The 22,955-nt window shown below is 48.1% G+C and overlaps 1 protein-coding gene across 4 annotated transcripts; it reads right to left on the reverse strand.

The window, feature by feature from the left end:
* Positions 1–231: 231 nt before the first annotated feature.
* Positions 232–22,954, reverse strand: LOC8034623 (Y-box factor homolog). Of its 4 annotated transcripts, none has more exons than XM_029989495.4 (9): positions 22,820–22,954; positions 21,809–21,872; positions 21,661–21,694; positions 20,100–20,189; positions 15,107–15,244; positions 13,836–14,009; positions 8,577–8,750; positions 4,981–5,268; positions 232–1,563 (listed from the first exon to the last, which is right to left on the reverse strand). In XM_029989495.4, exons 1-9 carry the CDS (start codon positions 22,878–22,880, stop codon positions 1,435–1,437), a joined length of 1,152 nt encoding a protein of 383 aa, XP_029845355.2. In that variant the 5' UTR covers positions 22,881–22,954; the 3' UTR covers positions 232–1,434. The 4 variants fall into 4 exon arrangements, with proteins under 4 accessions (XP_029845355.2, XP_029845354.2, XP_029845357.2 ...); XM_029989494.4 differs by having other exon boundaries at positions 13,827–14,009; XM_029989497.4 differs by lacking the exon at positions 8,577–8,750.
* Between the last annotated feature and the right edge of the window lies 1 nt (position 22,955).

A 22,955-nucleotide genomic window follows, 5' to 3' on the forward strand; every position in this document is an offset into this window, starting at 1 on the left:
CCCCCTTTTTTCTATATATATCCTGTACAATTGCTAGCCGATTGTTGTAAACCTTTTAACGTCGTGTTATTTGTTGTAAGAGTGAATGCATATGTTGCACCCCTCTTCTACTTGGGCCTTCAATGGCTTGTAGTATCCTCTAAATAAAAAAAAAAATATGCGAGTAGTATCTATAGAAATATAAATCAATTTCTTTTCTGCACACCTTCAATAAGATCAGTACTCACCACAGTAGGGAAAACTTCTTTATTGCAACTGCACATGTTTTAGAAACTTTTTTTTTTGTATTCCTGTACAAAGTTAGTGCCACCTGTCAAAAAAAAAAAGTCAAAATCTTGTTAGGCAAGAAAACCAAAAGGAACAAATCTCAGTCAGACTGAGGCATGCCATCAAAATGTCAACAAATTATACAAATGCAAGCAACTCCAATCAATATGCCTGCAAATGCCTCGTAAATGTAATATTGAATAGATTCGGTCGTCAGTTTCACAAAAAATTTCTACAAAAAGATGGGAAAAAAATAACTTATATAAAGCTCGCCAAGTACAACTCTGCACTGGCTCTTGACGAAAGAAAAAATCTTGCAGAGGTGGCAAATTTTTGGCAAGTTTTTCTTTTCTTGTTGACTCTCTCTCACTCCTCGTTTTACATTAAGGCGTCAGCTGGGCGCGCATGTTGGTTTTTCCGCGTTTTTCTTTGCATGCTCTTTTGTCGCTTTCCCGCTGCTGTTGTCTAAGTTGGTTCCCTTTCTTTCTTGTAGATGTTCACAAAACATGTGCATGTCGGATGTTAGCGCGACAGAAGACAACTTTGGCGGCAGACAGCCGAAAGGAAGGGAGGGAGTGTCTCTCCGGGTCCAGGCGGGAAAGGAGAGAGGCTGGTCTAAGGCAGGAGGGGGGGCCCCCAGAGGAAGGGGGGAGGAGCCCAAGTCCTCCCCCTCCTTGCATGCACACGGCAAATTTTGTGAGACATCGCTGCACTTTCCCCATGTTTTCTCTCCCCACATCGCTGCCGCTTGCTCGAGTGTTAGAAGAAAACCAAATAATGAAGTGTCGAAACAACCCAAGGCCCCGTGAGGGAGGACAAAAAGAACCTCTGCCTGCAACCCCCTACCGCTCGTTGTGGAGGCCCCCCCTCTCTCTACTTTGGTTGACTAACGCACGCTTGCACACGCACACAAACACTGAGGGGAAGGAAGCGAGGTCACATGCTCCTCCCGCCGGTTGTGGTGCGTCCATCCGTCTTCCGTCCGCGCCCCGCCTCTCTCAGAACCGCAATGTTCCCTGCGCATCTCCGTGTGGGGGAAAAAGGGGTGTTTTCGTGGAGGTGTCGGGGGAGGGAGATAAGGGAGGAGGGTTGTTGTTGTGTGCGCCTCGAGGGAAGAGAGAAGAAAACCAACAACAAAGAATCCTTCCACGGGTGGCCCATCAACCTTCAGGCCGACACGGTGCCCTCGACGGCAGACGACGAGGAGTCAAGGCTTGCAGACGGGGCAGAGGCTGCCGCCGTGCCGTTGCTGCTGGCCTCACTCGAGGTGGCGCCGCCGCTGGGCGTGGAAGCAGCCTGGGCGGGGCAAGGCGAACAGTCAAGGCCAGCACACATGCCACCAGGGGGAGCTACTGTAGACCCACCTATACTCTGCTACAGAATAAGGGAGGCAGGACAAGCTCTTCCCACAAAACCGTCCACTTCATCAGAGCGAACACTAAAAAAGAGAAGGCGAGTATATTTGCCCCCTCTCCAGCATTTGCTCTGCTAACATGGAAAGAGTGAAGAGCTGTGCGAGAAGGGCTTCTGGTTTTCTTTAAAGACCAACCTACAGAATTATTTTGTCTGGCAGAAAACCGGTTCCCAGTTTCCTTCTCTACATTTCCTCTTGCACTTTTCTCTCCCCAAAAGAGTCTCTGGAGTTACTCCCCGCAGAAAAGAGGAGGGCCTCCCTCTTTCTTGAATAGAAAGGAGGAATAGAGAGTTTCCTCCTCTCTTGCTTGGTTTTTAACTGTGCAGAGACAAGACTCTCCTAGATGCCACAATGAGAGGTGGTGCAAGCTTCTCACACAAGAACTGGCTGCACATGAGGCCCTTCATGCACCAGTATGGCCAATGGTTCGTTGTATTTGGCACGAGAGGATGCAAGACATGGCGAACACAAGCCAACGTATCGCAACATTCACTAGCACTATCTCTCAGCGTGCCGTCCACAGCGAAAGCATGTCACTTTCAGAGACTTTGTGCATTTTTCAGAATTCAAGCCTATCGGTGATTTTCAATGCACGTTTTTTAACCTGCTTTCATGGCTTCGTGTTTCGACCACCAGGCACTGTGAATATCTAATTCGCTCAAGGCTGGAGAGGGAACCTGCTGCCACAGCTTTGTTTTCGCCACTAAATGCCGTCAATTTTGCTGGAGTCAACAATTGGACGGTTCCTTCTAGTAACCCCCACATTCTGACATGTTGATGAACAACGTCTGCCACCGCCTCCAATAGTTTGCACGCCGATAAACCATTTTTTGTGTTGGTGAAACACACAGGCATGGCCGAGTGGCTCCGTCGACGACAGAACTCCAAGTATGACCTAGAGTAACTGTATAGGTTCTGCTTGCAGAGCCAGAGAATCACATTCCCATTCTTTGCACTGCCAACTCTGTATTGGCGGAGAAGCGGTCCTGTGTCCGGCTGGATCCAAACTTCACGAGGGAAAGCAACCTTGCAGGCACAAAGTTTTGGGCGAAACATGCTTCTCGCTTTGAGATTGCGAAATACACATCCAACACTAAAATCAAATTAATTGGAAGGTACCTTGACCACTGAACATTATGTGTAGCCACAGAGTACAGTATAATCACATTGTTTTATAATGGGAAAGACGTTTTAAAAGATTTTTCAAAAGTCTGGGAAGCAGACCACACGGAGAATTATCGTGCTGCTCGTGTCTGAGGTGCTTGCGAACTAATATGCAACTGGCACATCGACTAGACAACAAAGCGCAGCTACGAATCACAAAGGGACGACATTTTCGTCTGCTACTACGTTCTAGAGAGGGTATAGAAAGAAACGAAAAACAAATAATGAGACGACGGCACGCGTGCGGTGCGTCACTGCACTAAATTTTCTTCGCTCTGCAAGTCACAGCCATGCCATCCGCGCCCCCTGCAGAAGCAGCGGTTGCTTCCCGCAGTGCGGCCTCGGATTCAACATGGCTGCCCTGGGAAAGTAACGATACTCTGCTCCGCAAGCGGAGTATACACAATCATTCTAGTATGACCGAGGATGTATTTGGGCCGCATAAACCCACTCTTACTTCAAACTTTTTTTTCCACTCAGAGTTGACACCCTACCCCCAAAAATTTGTTTTTTCCTTTTTTAACCACGAAAATAGACTATGCATTGCCGAATGTTCACTCTCCGCCCGGATGTGGTGCCAGAGCTCCGAAACAGATGCCGAACTTTTTAAGGGGAAATTGGCAGCCGATGGACCTCTCGTAATACACAAAGGTCTAGGTTGCCAGTAACCGAAAATGGGCTAAAATGGGCCCTATTTATTTATCGAAAATTTCAGGAAACCACTTTTAACTTTGGAACAAGATAACAGTTAATGCTGATACTTCGGCATCTGGTTCAGACTGCCAGAGCTACATTCGGGCAGAGAACGAGCATTCTGCAATGCATAGTTTCTTCTTGCAATAAAAAAAAACAAATTTTATGGGGGGACACTTTATAGTTAAAAAATCTCGAAACCACTCGGTTCTATCTCAAAAACTTGGGTTCGAGAAAAGCTTTGCGGCTTTGGCGCCTATCGCGACGGGCATTCCCGATGTATTTTTGGCGTCGCACGCGAGGATTCGAGAAACTATTTGTTAGACGTTCCTTTCCATGCTACAAGGCTAGCCCTCAACATTTGTGAAACTGGGCACGCAACGTTTCTAGCTAAAACACCACCGTTCTAACATCCACCATACAAATCTCGGGTAGGCAGCGTACAAAAAGGACGAAGATAAAATAAAGATATGCGGGCCAGAAGTGGACCACAATTGTGGATCACTTTTTATCACTTTGCCAAGAAAGGTAGGAGCGGCACCACGGAGAGAATTTGGCGACCTAGCAACTGCATGCACTCACGAGCGGGAAAGAAAGCAGTCTGTACAGCCCGCAACTGCTTACGATGAGATAATGCACTGGCACCATCTATCAGGTGCCCTTGGAACACTCCCAGCCCGCACACAGCAAGACGAGGGTTTGGGGTATATGCGGGATCAAATCTGCGCGGTATTTATTAGAAATTGTCACTCGTACACGTTGGACTCTATGGAGCGATTACAGGGCAAACAATTGACAAACTTTGCCTCGCAACACGTTCCCTTCGCGGACGATACGACGGCCACCGATTTGACCACATGCGCTGAGTGGACGCTGCTGGACAAACTCAGTCTCAATTTCTTTTTCAGTTTGATCGAGCTCACGGTGAAAGCACGGTGCATGAAAAATCGAGGCGCCACCAAATTGTAATTTTTCGAATTCCTCGTCTTTGTTTTGGGGTTTTCCCCGAATGTTCCCACTAAATTCTCCAACCGCTACGAAATAAGAAAATGCAGAAAACGGGGTCAGTGGCTCTTTAATTCATCTTTTTTTTTTTTTAATTTGGCGAATCGGACGGTGGTTCACACTGCCTAGCGATGCCTCGGGCGACTGTCGCTCGGCGCAAATGACCATCCACGTCGCCCTTTGCTTCCCGCTTCCCTGAGCGTCGTGCACACCGCCCTCCTGAATCTCTTTTCCCGACTTGACCGAGTTTTAGACAATTCCTCGACAATTTCAGGTATGCATACAGGAAGTGTGCCGGAACCACTCGATAAAAGGTGCCAGTTTGTTTTCCCGACTGCAAGCAGTCGCGAGCCCGGTCACCCTGAGACGCAAACGCACAAACCATCCTCCAGACACCGACCGGACCGGCCTGCCGGCACGAAAGAGGGAGTGCCCACCTTCTCCGCTGCGGGCTTCGTCTCTCCCCCCGACTCCCTCTGTGGCTTGGGGGACTTGTCCCTCTTCTCCTCCCTCGACTTGTCTCTCTTGTCCTCCCTCGAACGGCCTCCTCCTCCTCCTCCTCCTCCACTGCCGGGGGACCCTGCCCCGTCGTCGTCCTGCGTCTGCGAGCTCGGTCGGGGTCCTCTGCGCCGGGGCCGGGGCCGGAAGGGAGGCCTCCTGCGCTGGCCGCCCGTCTGGCCCCCCCGCTCTCTCTGGGGGTCACCCGTGCCACCTCCGTCACTCTCCTGCGTGTGAGATGGCCACGCGCGGCACACAGTTGGCAAAGGAACCGGGTGTACCGAAAAGCAAACAGGGTCCCCGTCCCCCGACGTCACGCTTGTCATCTCGTGGGGGATGAATGCGACACCTAACCTTCCCTCTACCTCCTCTTGCAGTGCGCACAGTCCTTCCATTCATTGGCCGATTGACACCACAGAAGTTAGGAGTTTGCCTTCTGCCATTGAATCTTCCTGTATCGTGCAAAGAGGCAGGAGGCCGTAACTCCTGCCAAGCTGTCGGCTCAAGCTTGTAACATTTGCTTCGCGAGCTTCACAATACAATTTGCTAAATTCGTATATATACTGTAAACGACTTAATTTTCGCGAATCACCTACAGTTTGCAAGAAATAGGTCCCACGAACAATTCCGGTAGAATGTAAACACATTGGAATGTATATTGAGATCCCACCGCGTTGCAAAAATTAGAACCCGCGAATTATTCCAAAACTTCAGCTTTGATCTAAATCGTGAAATATTGGGCCAGCGAAAAATAAGTCATTTAAAGTATATATTAACCAAAAATTGTTGCTGCTTACATAACAAAGTAAAAGAAAGAAGCCCACAGCTGCTTTAAATGAACAGAATAGCTCTACCCAATCAAGCTAATATAGAGCGTTATAAATTGGCCTTGTTCAGCTATCACATGCCCTTCCCTCCTATTACGCAGAGCCAAGTCTATGAAACACCATTTACAAAAAATGACGATCCCCTCGGTCGGAGTATTGACGAGGACTAAGACGAAGAGCTTCTCGTTTTACGAGGCACGTTACATTCCCCGCAATTTATACGAGGCTTCTTCCAAAACATTTGCGCACAACTTTTAAATAATCTACGAGATCCCCCAAAATAGTTTGCAGAGAAAGAGATGCAGCAGAAGATGAAACTCCAGTCTCCATAGCATTGTTTTGATGCAAGCCAGACTCCACCGACAAACCAATGCAGCTCCTTACACATGTACACCCAGATTCTACACCAGGCGGTGAGGCTCATTGAGACATGCCAGGGTCCTCCCTACATGCAGACAGTGCCAATAGTCAGCCAGTGCAATAGCCATGCAAAGTGCAATGCAGGCAAACTACAAGCACACCCTGAGGTACTGCAAAAGCATCAGTTTCCGACACCATTCGCACGTCACTCAAGGCCCCAAAGAACAGGAAAGTGTAGCGCCTGTGGCCCGACAAGGCTCCCTTCCAAAGCATCCAGCGCTGACGGTCAGGATAAAAGAATGCAAACAAAAGCCTCGGAGGAGGTACGGGGTCCTTTCCCACGCAGCATCAATGCCGTATGCCACAAAGTTTAGAAAAAACAATGACGAGCCAGAAACGCTACAAATGAACTGCAAGGCGGCTCTAAACTAATAGAGAACTGAAACGCACACAAACCACTGCTTTCAGAGTATACTCTTGAAAATGATCAACTGAAGCCATAACGAGTCAAACCAAACCGACGAGCAACAGCCTCAAACATTAGATACTGACAGTTAACAAATGCGGCCTCCGGTTGCTTGAAAGGGCTGCTGGATAGCTAGAAAGGCACGCTTTTTGAGTAAGACTAGTTAACCTACTTAGGCACCGAAGTACACCAGACTTTTGCATAAAGTCCTCATTTGAAACTCTATATTCAAGTTCAGGTCAATGAGGAGTAAGATGAAAGAAACTAAACGCATTCCCGACCTTGCCTTACCAGTCTTCTTTTGCACTATAAAGTCTGTCTGCCATGGTTACCGTCACCATGGTAACAGAGCATCTGCTGGTGAGACACATACGAATGCAGCACTGGAGGCCAGCAACAGCAGATAGCATTTTCCAAACGTCGTCTGCTAGCAAACGAAGCTGCCTCTTCTGAATGTTCCAAGCTAGGCTTTCAAACGCACCATCCTACGTGGGGTCACCCCTCGCTCTGCTTCACTCGGGGAAAAGGAATTATAAACTGAGGTCCGAGCTTGCACCGAACCTTGTTGGAACTGCCAAGGGTTTGCCAGGCGATCGCTTCCTGCCCTCAGCCTCACCCTCGCACCGGCTGTGACCAGATCCCCGAGTTCACTTTAAACGACGAGATTTGGAAAATGGAGCCTGCAAGTGATGGGTTCAGTATCTGCCTTCATGTGTGCATCTATTCAGGAGACGCTTTGTGTCCATGGTGACAGCTGCGCATAGCAAATGAACTTTATTGTGCAAAAGGAGACTGATGTGTGGCGAGATGAGGTGCATGCTTGGGCTCTTGCTGCGCTGTTCAATGGGCAGATTGTTAACAAAAATATTTTCAAAACAAGGATTTCACACAGACGGCAAATTTTCTCCAGCACCTGATGTTCTGACAAGCATTATTCCGAAAACCTCGGAATTAAAACCTTTTTACGGTTTTTTGAGGCTAGACTACTTTACTGATCTGCCGAGCCGCCAATTAGAAAAAGGCAATCTAAATACCAACAAAGCGACAAACAAGCAACAGACACAAACAGCCAAAACCCAAAAATGTTCAGTCATTTGACAAGAACTGCACCCTTCAACAGCAAAGATGTTCTACAGTACTGCAAAACACATGCTCACGTTGTTATCAATTTCCAGAGGGCCAAACATAAAATTGGGCGTCTAATCTGGATTCACAAGACTGAAAATCGGCTTCGTGACTGGCGCGATAGAAGTCCTTCCGTCCCCACGTAATCAATGCTCGCTTACTCTCGCGTGACCAGCCAAGTAGAAAACATAGTTAGAAACGAGGACCAAGGCAGCATGACATAAAAGTAGCGATTGAGAAGGTACGAAAAGACTCGCTCACTGAACACCAGGAAAAATTGCTCGCATATACTTCCTAGCGAGAGCAGCCAAGCATTTGTTACGTTAAAACAGACAAGATCTTCCGACCAAGGTCACTCTATATGGGAAAACTGACGCTGACATCTGGTTGGCTGACACGCTGGTAAGTATTTTGACAATGGTCAAGCAAGTAGCAAATTAGCGCAGTCATGGATTGTGCTCGCTGAATGTGCTGCACTCGGAGACAATGTTGAACGAGCTTCCCTACCACCACTCCTAAGCTCTTTTTGAATCTACACAGCCATAATGTCTACATACCCTCATGGCATCTCCTATATGAGCCTGCCCTTTCCTTCAATAGCAAAACTAGGCCGAAAATGGCATCACCGACGTTTATTTTACGGCATCGCTTTCCCATGTACAGCGACTCGAGTCCGGACGGGGAGTCTCTCGCACGACACGCACCCCCCCAGCAACGGCTGACATTAACAAGAGGCGGCGTGTGGCGCTTAGCGCACCTTGGCCTCGCCGTCGAGTCCGCTCTGGCTGCCCTCCGTGTCGCTGCGGGGGCGCCGTGGCCTGCGCCTGAAGTAGCGCCCGTAAAACTTGCGAGGTGCTGGGGGTCTCCGAGAGCCCCCTCCTCCCTCTGCCCGGCCGCCCGAGTAGTCCCCGTCCTCTTCCTCTCCGGGCTCCTAGAGAGAGACCAGCCCCTGACGTCTTCTCCTCCCCTTCCCCCAGACTGTAGCGGAAGCGGCCAGGGGCGGCAGGCCTCGCCCACTGACTGCAGTCAGTCGGTAGCCCCAAATTTGAAAGTCATGCACTTCCGTTAAAGGCACCCTGCTGGCAGAAGGTAGCCTTTCATTGGTACCGTAATAGCCCATACTAAGCTTCTTGGCAGTGGGTCACGCATCGATGCTCAGCAGGTTCCCAATAACAAAAAGCTTTTGCCTTCTTTTCAAGCCTTGGCTAGGGCAAGCGTCAACATAAACTCCACAACTAAGGCAAGCGTCAACATACACTCCACCGCTAAGGCAAGTGTCTTGCGAAACAGCACAGCTTGGCCCGCGTGTTAGTGCACCATTCCAAATGGCAAAGTTTCCAAGCCCTCGTCCCCGCGTGGGCGCATGGGCAATGGCTAGGGGGCAGCTTGAAAGGAAAAGTGACCGCACCGCTTGGGGATGCCTTAGAAGCTCACCCCAACCGATACTGCAAAATTCTGAGGGAACACCCCACTTCCCCCAAAGATCGGCCGCGCCTTTTTTCTGGCTAAGCATCCGCGGGGTGAAAACTGCCAAACAAGCCTCACCCACCCTATAGATGCGGGCGATGCCAGATGGGACTCCCGCATGCCCCGCCAGACGTCACTAGATGCTAGTTGTTAAGGTTTCTCAGTCAATGGTCTATACATCCATCCACAGAGTTTAAACGAGTTGCAAAATCTACCAAATAGTCTCAAACATTTTGGAAGATATTCATCGTAGCTACACTCGTTGCCACTTCAAGAAAAATGAGACCATGTCTTTTGCATTTGAAACATGTACATTCTGACAAATCAAGTCTCTTAAAATTTGAACGCAAGCATCTTAATTAACCACGTAAATGGGGAAATTCGTGGTGCCTTGTAAGAAGCCAACCCCTCTTTACTATGGTTCTTGAAATGCAAACGAGTATATTGTAGAGTCCCGAGAGAACGCCCATCCCGTTTTTCTGTCTAAACATCTGTAACATAAAAATTCCGAAACATCCCCCACCTTCCCGATTCCCGTCGGATGTCACGCGATGCCCAAAGGGAATTGCATCCGCCTCGCCAATTGCTGTACCGGGTACGTCTGACAAGTGAGTTCATACCGGGTTCCCGTGTTTTTGTCTGCGATCTGTGCACGCCATACCAGCACCCATAACACGCAAGTAGTTCCAGCGAGTACACTGCATCGTGAAATGCAAACCTGCCACGTCCGCGATCTGTGGTATCCGTTCTCGTGACACGAGGGTTTGTAGAGGATTCCTGCGTTTTTGTCAGCGACCTGCGCGCGCGATACCCAATTCCCGAAACATGCAGGTTGGTCTCGCGTGTATATTGCACAGTGAAATACGATTACGCTGCATCCGCAATCTGCGGTATTCATTCCCGTGACACAAGTGTTTGTAGCGGATTCTAGCGTTTTTGTCTGCGACCAGCACGCACGATATCGGTTCCCGTGACAGGCAAGTTTGTAGCGGGTTCCCGCATGTTTATTGCACCATAAAACTTGAATGTGCTGCATCCGCGATTTGCAGTAGTCATCCCCGTAAGATGAGAGTTCTCGGTAGGTTTCCGCGGGTCCTTCGCATGGTAAAACGCGAATCTGCTGCGTCCACAACCTGCAGTATCGTTTCCCGTGACACAGGAGTTCGTAGCGAATTCTTGTGTTTACCGCATCGTGAAACGCAAATTTGCGGCGTCCACGATCAGGAGTATCAGTTCCTGCGTCACGCGGTTTGTAGTGGGTGCTTGGTGTTTATCATTCATTTTTGATAAAGTTTTGCTGTGGCATCTCCAAAGATTGCCCCACCTAATGTTTTTCATCATTAATCTCTTCATTTCAGGTGGGCATCCTTTCGGGCTTTTACGGTAGTTCTACATATGCCAGCATCGTCTTGTTATCCAAATTGCCAATCCCTGTCTCTATCATCACTTGCGTGAGTGCACTACCGATTGTTAGCAGCAGTGAAAATGTCCACGTGGTGGCGCATTCTTGAATGAATGCACTTAATGGTGGGCACATCACGCTGCCTAGCTGACAATGGGAAAGGCATGCGGCCCGCATGCCTTTTACTGTCACCACACCGGGTGGTGCAAACATTCGCACGCATACCACTGTTATTTTGACTATCATAAGCAATCGCTGGCACACATGTATACTTTCGATGTGATTGTCAACTGCTGCAAGGCCCTCTTCTAAAAGAATGGTAGAGCCCTTTCACTTCACGTGACGATGAAGGACCAGCGAAGCTGTTATCTTTACGACAACTAAGACAATGCCTAGAGGACGACCTCAAGGACGATGCCTACAGATGATAACAAGGGATCAGGACGTCACTAATAATGCAAAGCAAGGCTGACTCACACTGGTCGCCCCCTTTTTGTTTTTATTATTCATACTTGCAACGACCAATGGGGAGTTTTCTGTCAACATGTGAATACGCATTTTTTTCCCAGACCCTAGCGTATAACAGCTTCGCTGTAAAAAGGAAGCGATCACTCAAACATTCTATGTGCGGATTGACGAAACTGCTCGTATCATTCATGAAGCTAAGGATAAAGTCACGGAATGGCACAGCGACACACACATTTGTTGTGTCCGCAGTATCGGTTCTTGCATCATCCGAGATCAGGGTTCTCCCCACAGTGGGCGGTAGTGGCTTTGCCGCCCACCGCTCCGATTGACTGCCTATTGCTCTATTATGCCACAGGATGACGATGAGACTGACTCCGCACATGACTGCACACCTTTGCACTCAGCAGGCCTGCACACCGCCATGTTATCGCATCGCCGACCGCCGCCACTCTTTCAAACAAGGAGAGCGGAGCCGCAGTGCGTCGCCAGCAGTACGGGGAGACTGAGGGGCGCTCGGCCGAGGATAAACACAGAATAAACAGCCGCATTGAACGCGCAACACACAGCAGTTCTCTCTGCAGGAGCCAAGTGGCAGAAAGCCATTAGGACATTCCTTTCACTGCACAATGGCTGCTCGCGCGGTGGCTTGCTTTATTTTTGCCCGCTCCCAGCCTTTCCTTTCCCACTTTTTTTTTTCTTCTTTTCCCCAGGGCACTTTGGATTTTGCTTTATCACCGCGGCGTGGCACCACTCATGGGGCTGCAAAGTTAAAGCGCCAACGCGAAGTGAGGAGAACGCTGTCCGAAATCTTCGAATTGCTTACTCCGCAATTTCCGCAGGTCATTTCTTTACTGTGAGCAGGCAGCTGTTTCGGACATTATGGTACAGTACAGTCGCCGACCAATTATTCGGACGTCTTTGCAGGACTCTCACCATCGAGTTAGTCTATATAGCGACCGAAATTTAACTCGTTACAAGACCTTTAGGACCTGGTTTGCATGGTTTGTACCTGCAATTTCGGTTTGCAGTTGGAGCCTGAATCACGTCCTATGCGATATACAGTAGACTCGTCATTTCAAACTCCAGGAAGTCACAAATTTTGTTTGAATTATCAGAAATTCATCTATATAAAGATGCAAGATAAAATTATTTGTTAATGTGGATGGCTACACATACAAAGCAAATATTTTATCGTTTCCTGTACACAGGCTACCAATAATAAGAACATATGACACACATAAAATAATATTGAAATGAGGTAAGTTTATGCATCCCTCAAAAATGCTGTCTATTATCATAAACTGCTTAAACAGATGACACCTAAAAAAAATAAGAAAAAAAGAGGTTGTTAGTTTAGCAAAAACGTTGTCCATTCTGAACTACTAGACCCGCCGGGTGCTCTTCTTACCAAGGACCGGCGTAGTGCGGAGAAGCAACACCCACAGAAGCGAGCTCCGCCGCCGTATTGTCTCCCACAGTGCACCGGTGCTCGGTAAGGAGCATGCTCCACAGGGCCGCGAGAACAAAAAGCACGAATTACACAAAAGTGCTATTCGAATTAAGCGGCTCATAAATACATAAGAAATAGTGGGACAACCAAAACTTCAGAAGTAGGAAATATCAGTTTGAATTATCGCGAGCCTACTGTAGAAGTTGCATTAAGGCTACAAGACCCCAATCAGCTATGGCCGCCACACCGTGGTAAGCAACCATGGCGTCCATGGCATAGCCACCGTCTCGTGTTCTTTGAGCAAAACAAAGAACACGCAATGAAGCAACCCCAGTCAGCTGAATGTTGTCTCACAGTGTGCCAAATGGCATCAATCAATTGCTTCTTCCCTGTGGGCACCAAGAAGGGCCTGACAAACGTGGCAAATAGGGCAAGATGACAACGGGGGAAGAGCTGCGATCACCAAGCAAGAAGACACCGGCCGACACAAAGCAGAAGTTTCACGAAGACAACATTTCCAGCAAATCAACCGGATTCGAGCGAAATCTTTTTTTTTTCGGTCTACCCAATTATTTTGGTTTTTGCACAATTTCCGTTGAATTTGCAAAATCGGTCGGCGACCGTACCCCAACGCCCTGCAGGCCTCCCAAGGCAAGGCATCTTCCCAGTAAGCACAATCTGCCTACACACCACTTACATTGGGGAATTTATCCATTCCTCCTTACAGCAGTCCCGAATGGCTACGTTTAGATCGCCGATCAAACTGCTCAAACAGAGAACGTCGGTAATAATAAAAAAAAAAAAAGCATCATCCGGGGTATCGGACAACACTACCACATTAAAAAGGCGAGGCCAGCCAAGTCCACTACGGCAAGCCAAGACGACCTTGTGAGCGAGCCACAACTATGCACGCAAGTCCGCAGTGCGCCGCATCCCAATTGCCCGGCAAAGCAACGCAGTCGTCAATACGTTCCAACCTGCTTCCATCCTTTTTTTTCCCCCCAAAAGAAAAAAAGAAAGCTGCCAAAGCACACAAAACAGGCAACGCGTCGGATCAACCAAAAAGGAAGCGAGAGTGAGTCAGAGTCAACTAGGTGGGTGAGTGAGTTAGTGAATCGTGAGTGAGTGAGTGGACAGCCCCAAAAGGCTCCGGAAGGGCCGGAGCAAGCAGCATGCCCCCTACGCCGCCTAAGAGAGGTAAGAAAGGGTTTGTTCTGTGCCTCGCTTGCCTCCTCTCCCTGCATGTCCGAGCCTCGGTCTCCGCCCGAGTTGCGGGGAATGCCCCGTGGCCTGCGGAAGTAGCGTCGGTAGAAAGGCCTCCGTGGCGGGGGGCCCCTACGGGGCTGCTGGCCCCCGCCGTCCTCCTCTCCCTGCAGCTCCGCCCCTTCGCTGTCCTCCTGGTCCTGCAAGAGGGACACCACCCCTTTACCACAGAGCCATAAAAAAATATACACTGCCCTCTTGAAGGGTGAGCCTAAGAAGCTAGGCACAATCAGAGTGTCTACCAAAATGACCTCAAATTCTTTTCCAGATCTCAGACTCCTAAGGGAACAAAACAGGGCTGAGCTTTTCCCAGCTTGAACTTGGAGATGTTTTCACCCAAGCATAAGAAATGAACTGAACAGTCGTGCTGCAGACAGCCCATAGAAAGAGCCCATCTAGAAGAGTGGTGAAGCTAGGAAAACTAGTACTCGTGTTGGCGAGCCATTCGGCAAAGATGCCGAAGTGGGAACGGGCCATTTACGAACACAATGATGACGAGGCTCCTTGGTGTGCACGCTTGTAAACTGGCAATTCCGGCTGGATCTTCCAGTTCCGTTTCCAAGCAGGGATTTATCGGCACGCCAGTCGAGTCTCCCATGACATTTTTGTTGACTCTAAAAATGTGCAAATCTCAATTTCCCCGGCCATGCTGAAGAGGGTAGAAGTTCCCGTTGGTAGACACACCGAAAACAGCAAAGCTCTCGCGACAAAGCCAGTAAGCCCAAAATATTGAGGTCAAATTTAAAACTATGCTGCAATGACCTTTGTGTGTGTTTAAAAAGTTCTGCAACTGCTCTTTAGGAACACAGAAACAAAAAACGAAAGATCGCAGTATGTTGAGTGCGAGAGACCTATCAAATTTAAAAATGAATGAAGCTTTTAGGCGAAGCCGTCGTTGCACATTTGAGCAGCCAGTGAGGGAAGCACAATCTCGGCGCTGGCTAAACGAAAAACAAAAACGGGCCCCCTGCCTCTTTCCATCCAAGAACATTTTTCGCGACAATTTTTGAGGGTCCGTACGCCTCGCTGTTACTTAACCGTATTTCTTCGCATTATTAGGAAAGCGAGCACGGATCCCCTTTGAGCCCCGCTCCACGTCTCGACGGCGAAATAAAGGATGCACCTGGTGCTTGCACGTGACTGTCCATAGAAACGTTCACCCAACACATGGGGCAAAAAAAACAGAGCCCCCGCAACATCAAAAAGGGAAAATAAAAAAGAAAGGGGGGGCACTTACGCCTGACTGGCGGGGCGGGGGCCTTCGCCGCTGGGCCGTCCAGCGACCCCTGAAGCGGCCCCTCCTCCGGTCTGCTGCATAGGGGCTCCCCTTCACGGGGACGCCCTCGGGCCCCGTCACATTGGCCGCCTCGTTGCCCTGAAACACCCGAGCCATCCCGTCACAAAGCCGCCTGGGAATATGCAGCAAAGACTCTTGTTCCGTTAATTTCACGAGGGATTCTACGATTCAGCCAGTTTGAGTTTTTGGCTATTTTAAAGCGAGAGCTTTAAGGAGCTTGTGTCGCAAAAAAAGCCGGCATTGGCGGGACGGAAAAATCTAGATAGGTCGATAAGTAATTTGCCTTAAAGAAAAAAATTTAAGAATTTCAGGCGTAGCAGGATTCAACCCCTTCGGCTGAGAGCCAGACACGCTACCGACTTAGTCGCGCAGACACGCTTGCATGGCCTGGGAATGAGCGGGGAGTTTATATTTAGTTATCGCGTTCCAGTCTTAAAGGCGAAGCTTCAGCGTCCTCCTGCAGTTTGTTTGGAGCAGTTCAGGAACAGCGCATACATACGTTTGGAGCAAGTTGGACCAATTCCCTACCAGTGGTACAGACATGTATTCAAGTAATTGCTACTGCATGATACCCACTAAAAACCCCAAGATAGCAGTCATACCACACTAGCCGAATTGCCATTTTGCGCTGTAAAACAGTGCCACTAACTTGGCCAAATTAGTGTTCCGTTTCCGTTAGTACTAGCGGACAAAGGCTAGCAGGAATGATGTAAGCGCACTAAATATCGTCACAAACAAGTCAATATAGGGTACCCCCCCAATGTAACCCTCAGGGTTGGGCAGAAATACTCAAGAATGTATTTGGAAATACAAATACTGGGATACATTAAAATAGTAGCTAAAATACTGATACTAAGATATATATGTAAAAATGTATCGCAATACGGTATCGGAAATACATTTTAAAAAGAGGCAAAAAGTATTTGGAAATACAAATACAGGAATACATTTGAGGGAGGGCAGAAATACAAATACAGAAATACTGATAGTGCAATACATTTTCCAAATTTTTGAGACGCCAACCGAGATGAAGCTTGAAGTGGAAGTTTTCGATCCCAAAATTACTTTCCTGTAGGCTTGGCACTTTGCCTTGAAGGTAGTGATTTCGGACGACAAGGAGCCTTCAATGGGCCCAAAAAAAAATGTTCCATCAAGGGCTGACCGCGGTCTCTTCCCTGACATCCTGTCTGTCTTACGAGAGAATCGTGTCAACATTGATCACATGACGTCACGGTGGAATGAACTAGTATTCTTTATCTGTACGTGTGGCCTTGAGCATGAAACTTTATCATGCTGTTGTATGAAAGGACAATACGTACCTTCGTTGTAGGTTACCTAGTTGAAGATCGTGCAGGCAGTGTCATTTGGAATTTTTGAGAACAGTGGACCACCTGAAGCATCTTGGAATACATGTCTTATCTTCTGTTACGGTTGAAAAAACGATACGGTAGCATCCCTGTTCTGAAGGGTCCTACTGCCGACCCTCCGCCATTGACGCACGGATTGCAATCCTCAAGTTTTGCCTAGCATTATCCAAACAGAGACCTCGTGGATTGCGAGTTGATACTGCCGGCACAGGTGCGAGCTGTCCGAGAAACAGCGGGCTCGAGACGAGTCGCGGGAGTACGTAGTCTGGGGTGGCACAGTGAGGCCACTTCTGAACTCTTTCTGGGTTTCGGATCACCAGAGCAGCGGGTCACGTTCACGTCGGCTGACGACGTGCCCTTGAGCCGTGCAATGTTACGGGCGCAGCCGCAGATGCATTCGAATATGTGTTGAACTTCACTGCGTGAGTCTCCCTACTATTTCAAGCCAATCACTGCCAGGCTCGTGCTGCAACGGAATGTGACTCAGCTTTGCCGGCTGGGTGTACTCTGTACTCTAAGGCGAGAGGGACGGTTAGCAGCGGGCATTGGACGCCAGCAAACAATGACTCAAGAAATCCCTACCAAGGACCTGCGGCAGAAGATGCTCCGACTCCACTCCTGGCACGCCACCTGGTTCGAGTCCCCGACTACGCAACACTTCTCAGAAGAGAGAAGAGGACGCATAGAAAATAGTTTGGAGGATCAAAAGGAACCTTGGTCAGCATAGTAACAATGCCCCAGCACCTCCTTGACTCTGGTGCCCTCAGAAGTAAAAAAAAAAAAAAAAAAAAAAATGTGTTCCGATTTTTTTTTTTTTTGTTTTCGGGGGGTTGGGGGGGGAGTATTTCTCAAGAAATGTAGCGAAAATACAATTCATCCTGATTGTATCGCGATACAAAGAAGCATTCCAAATGTATTTAGATACAGGGATACAGATACTGGTGATAAAAGTGTATCGCGATACAGAAAAACAGATACGAAATGTATTTCTGAAATACTATCGCGATACATTTGTATCGCGATACTGCCCAACCCTGGTAACCCTCTATATAATAAAAAAAAATATATTGGTACAATGCAAAGATTTGTCACGTGACATGAAAATTGGAATTTACTCTACTTGATAACTCCTACAAACAACAAGCATTGGGAAGCGTTCAACCCTTTGCTTTTCACCTGTTGTGATCATGATCAGCTGCCCCAGAATCCGACTTAGTATATAAAATTTTATGAACAATATCTGGGCTCCCTAATGCACGGGTGTTTGAATAAGTAGGACAATACATTATCTGCCTCAATTGACACGAAAAAAGTAACAATTCTTAAAGTAAACCCAACCGAGCATGCTAACAATATGGGAACCAAGCGTGTGCGAGCACGTGTCTACAAAGCAGCTTGTTGAAAAAGGAGTAAAGAAAGCACCATCATGTTCGAATGTAATCCAAGCAGTGGAGCGATTGGCCTCGACACACACTGCGCAGATCTAGAGGCTACTATAAACTGATGAAACTGCGGTGTGGAGAGCACGCACACGCGCCCTCACGCCCCCTTTCTCCCTCGCAGTTGTATCGCTTCCTATGGTTGGCAACAGTTGATGAGTTCATGGCCAGACTCCTCCCACCCGTTTCCACTTTAGCAGGGCAAATGCTGGAGACGTCGCCTGTTCTCCAGCACTCGCACTACTAAAGTGGAAGGAGGAGTTTCCCCTGAGCTCTCAACCTGTCACCGATTCTAGTTGCCTCTAGGTTGCGCAGCATGTGTCCGAGCACACTCACTCCGCCGTCCGCATGTCATTCGAACCATATAGTACTTGTGCCGCTTCATTAGTAGTGCGCTCCGAAATGCCACTAAAACTGATTAAGCTGTGCAGCACTAGGGCTGTGAGGAAAGTCAAGGTCAAATTGCTGTGAAACAATCCACTGGAGCCTGAAACCTTATTTGGATTGTGATGGCAAACCCCACTAAATTCTCCCCAATTAAAAAAAAAAATCTTGCTTGAAATTGGTTTGTTTCCACAAATTCTTTGGCGCAGTTTGGCACAATATTTTCTTTCTTTGGGCGCAAGCAAGAGAGATTTGATTAAAATGGCGCAAATGGCACAGCTGGACCGCCCCTGTACGAAGCACTTCAGAACACATTTTGCGAGAGTGCATCCAATGCCATTAACCCTGTGCCGTTACGCGTGCAGCCCAAGCACGATGAAGTGTAATGAGCCCGTGCTGGGGGCGGAGCGTCCCACGGAGGAAGGCGATGTTGCAGTAAAGATGCAGCCAGGCACAATTCACAATTTTTGGATGCAGTACAGACTATAGTACACGAGACATCCGTGTACTATAGTTGCCATTGCGACAGTTGGCTTAAAGCAAAAATATTAGTTCATTGCGGGCAAAATGCAGCCTGTCTACATTAAGCTCCGAATTTCCTGCTATTAGGATTGTCGAATACTGCAAATGACTTTCGGACTGTTCTAGCATCCAACTTAGCGCACGCAATATACTCGAACGAGTGCCGTCCGACAGCTCGTCCATCAACTATAAATGCGGTGCAGCCTAACGCTTCTCCACTGTGGTGCATCACTGTACGGTCCTTCATTGTTTTTAAACCCTTCTATTCTTTGTTTTCCCCTAGCTTTGGAGGCAATTAAACGTGGGAAATCTATGTGAATTTCAGGTGCCAGTATCAGTCAATTTTAACACTCCTGCCAACGCTGTCTGGGCTCCTCTGTCGCAGCAACATACTCCTTAATAGCGTTCGCATCATCACCCGGATTGTAAAAAAGCTGGAGTGCAGCAATCCAACATTTCGCTAATACTAGTATAAATTATGTTTCAAGTGGCCTCTTACAAATAGGAACAGTGTCGTTCCACCCAGAAGTATGACAGAAATGTGAGGCCTCCCGCAAGATGCCACACAGCTTTCGGTTCCCTCCCTCCAGCAGCTTAATGTGAAAATTGAACCGGCATTCTAAATGCAACAATCCAGAGGCACCTAACAGTTGCTGAACAGTGATGGCACAATTTCAAGCGCTTAATTGCAAGCACGTAGGTCTCTGAAGATCACGCTTTTGACCCTTTGCCCCAAAGCTTCCAAGATGCACCTTAAAATTCAGTCTGAACAGCAATAAATCAGCCAGACATCTTCACACTTGGCCCGAGTGGCAAGTTACAATCTCGTGCACAACTTTCCCTCGCTCGTCGATCTGACCCGGGGATGCTCAAACTTATGTTGGCACTTTTTTCCCCTCCATTCTCGATATTGCTAAATGAACCGTGACATCTTACTCTTTGAATCTAAACTTTGCACCCACACACAAGCTTATGAGGATTTGAACACCTTCAACATTAGCCAGATTTCCAAACTGCACTCTTTTGAATGGAACCAGTGCCACATTTAAAGCCCCGCTGCATTGCAAATTGGCAAAGGAGCATATAGATACCCTCTCAATATTGCAGTGGCCATAGACGAACAATTACCACAATTTTATGCGAATAAGCTTTCGGTTCAGTGCCTCAAGTGTCAAAACCAGGATCCTGCCAAGCATGGGAGGCTAAAGCGAACATACACACCTTTTCACCGACGACAACATCGAACTCGACGGTCTCTCCTTCTCCAACGCTCCTAACCACCTTTAAGGGGTTGTTTTTTGTTATTGCAGTCTGTAAACAAGGCACAAAGAGTTAACACAACCATATTTCCAGAGATTAATACAATTAGAAATTGGTTGGAATGGCAGGTCATTAAAATCACGCTGTGTCTAGCGTCACGTCTGCATGGAGCTGAAATGCGTAGACCTAACCCACCTCCCGCCCTCCTCTCTTCCCTCCTGTAAACCTCGGGAAGGCAGTGATTTGGACGTAACTTGGGTTATGTCGGACGTAACGCTAGACACTTCGTTAAAATTATGGTAGATTGTGGGAGAGAAGGCAAATACTGTAGCTAATTTTATTCTTTAAATGAATGTGAGAAGACACCCTGACCCCTTTGACAAGCATGCAGCCATTAAGGCTTAGTCACACGATGCATGTTTTCAACGCGCCACAGTTTAGCAAAACCGAGATTTCACGAAATCGGCCTGTTCACACGTGAAGTTTGACGCACGAAACCTGCAACGTAGTGACTCGCAAGAATTTCCTCAACCTTGTCATCTGCACCGGGAACATCAAATGTTTCGCATAACAATGATATGAAGTAAGCAGAGTGTGAAGAGACTGTTTTATTAATACCACGCAATAAACTTCCTCAGATTCGGCTCACTGGGTTTACTAGTCCTGACAAATCCGGGAAAGACTGCAAACGTCAAAAAACAGGCGGATGATCTCAAAGTATTTCCGACATTTCTGCACTGCTAAAAGAAGTTATCCCCAGTCATCATGTTTATATGTGGTGCTTGCACTCGTGGCGACTGTTGATGAATCTGCACCGCGCCACCATCCCGTTCTGCTAAAGCGCCGTTCACACACTTGCAACCGAGTAGGACCAAGACTCATCGCCCGTACCCACCGCTTCTCACTCGCCATGTTTGCTTTTCTTTTTTCGGCTTTGGCTCTGATACAGAATCGGCCAATAACCAGACCCCCCTAAAGTCAGACGTCATAGCGAAGTCGAGCGGCCATTGGCAGCGTCCGCGTTTCTCCTTCGGGTGATTGACAGGCCTCGGTGAGGTTTCAGCAAAAAATTGCTTCAGAAGCTAGGAACACGCGCCACTTTTTTGGTCGCGTTCAGTTGGGGAATCTTTTTCCCGAAACCTAGCTTCGCGACACAACATTCGCCAACAAGATGCATCATGTGAATAGACCTTTAGTTTGGCACAGCATAATAATTGCCACTCTCCAGTTATGTACACATCAATTATAATGATAGCTTACAATTTTATCTTACCGTAGGTTTAACCCGTCAGACAAAGGTTTTGACTACGCAGAAGAGAGGAAAGTTTACCAAACAATGCTCTCTCTCACCAAGGGATCCTAATTTATATCCTTAACACACCTGTTTAGTGGCAACAAAACAGTTGCTGCAACTCAAGCAAATGAATAGATCCAGTTTGATTCAATAACTTTTTTTGTTGACAGGTTATGCTGAGCAAATTTATTTGTAACGCTTAGTGTAGCTTGGTCACCAATTCCTCACCTGATGGACGAAAATATCTTCTTTCGTGTCGTTTCTAAAGTAAAAAAAAAAAAAAAAAATTATAATAAACGCCAAGCGTGAGAAATTGAGGCACTGACATAACAGGAAAATCTGGCGGCACTGCCACCGCATCAAAATTGACTGATACCTGTTAATGAATCCGTAGCCATTCTTGACGTTGAACCATTTCACTGTTCCTAAAACTCGTTCAGCTAAAAGAAAAATAAATAAATAAATAAAGACGAGCAAGGTACGAGCGTGATTACTACGGTGAAAGCGAGACACGAGCTCCGTGGCAGCACTGCTACTCAAAGTAACCATACTCGCTCACTTTTAATTCGTTTCAGTGTTTCAGGGCTCGGGCGTCAAATGGGGGCAAATAATGTGAGAAGAGGACAATAACAAAGACGCAAAAACCCAACATGAGCTACGCTGTCAACTCTAGCGACGACCAAAGCACCTCAACTCAAATGTCGCTCACGTATCAGGGCGCGAACGAAGGGGAAAAGGCAAAACAAAATAGAAATTCAAAATGAAACACCCGGCGTGCTGATGCCGGAAACGAGGAGGAGTGCGCTTCCAACAACAAGAAAAAGAGCAGAGCCGTTAACGCGCGAAATCGAGGAATGAAAGGTGTGCTCGTCTATCTCGCACTGTGCGGTGTCGGTAGACACCCGAGGAGAAAGATCGAGCGCGTTCCCTTTTCAACGGCCGTCCAGGAAACCCACCGTGTAAAAGGCGCTTTGACGCGACGACAGCGCGTTCGAGGGACACTTGCGCCGCGTTACCGATAAATCGCCGAGCCGAAATCACGTCGCAATGAACGAGTTATTTATAAAGACTCTCTGCAAAGCGTGGTCCAGCTAAGCCTAAAAACACACACCGCGGCTAGGCTTAGGTGCAGCGGCGCTCCGAGCCGCTTCCCTTCCGACGGACGGCCCCGCCGCGGAACAGCTCAAGCCGCCGCAACGAGCTCCGAGAACAAATGCGAGGAATAATGCGCCGGGCGGCAACCGCGTCCACACCGGCGTGGGGCCGTGTCAACTCGAGCGAGCCGCATCCCCAATCAATCACGCGTACACATTTCGTTACCGGGGGCACGGCCAGGTAAACGCGAGAAAGTTGGGACGACAAAAACCGTCTCGCTGCGGTAGCTCACCGAGTACTTCCTTTTTCTTTCTTGAAACTGGTTCCTCAGAACCGATCTCGGTCTCCGCCATGATTTTAAAGGTTCCTGCGCTCCGATGTTATTCACCCTGGGACCGTCTTCCTTCCGCCGACTCAGATGGAACAAC

The sequence above is a fragment of the Ixodes scapularis genome, unplaced genomic scaffold, assembly GCF_016920785.2.
Source record: "Ixodes scapularis isolate PalLabHiFi unplaced genomic scaffold, ASM1692078v2 PGA_scaffold1__304_contigs__length_218370807, whole genome shotgun sequence".
NCBI lineage: Eukaryota > Metazoa > Arthropoda > Arachnida > Ixodida > Ixodidae > Ixodes > Ixodes scapularis.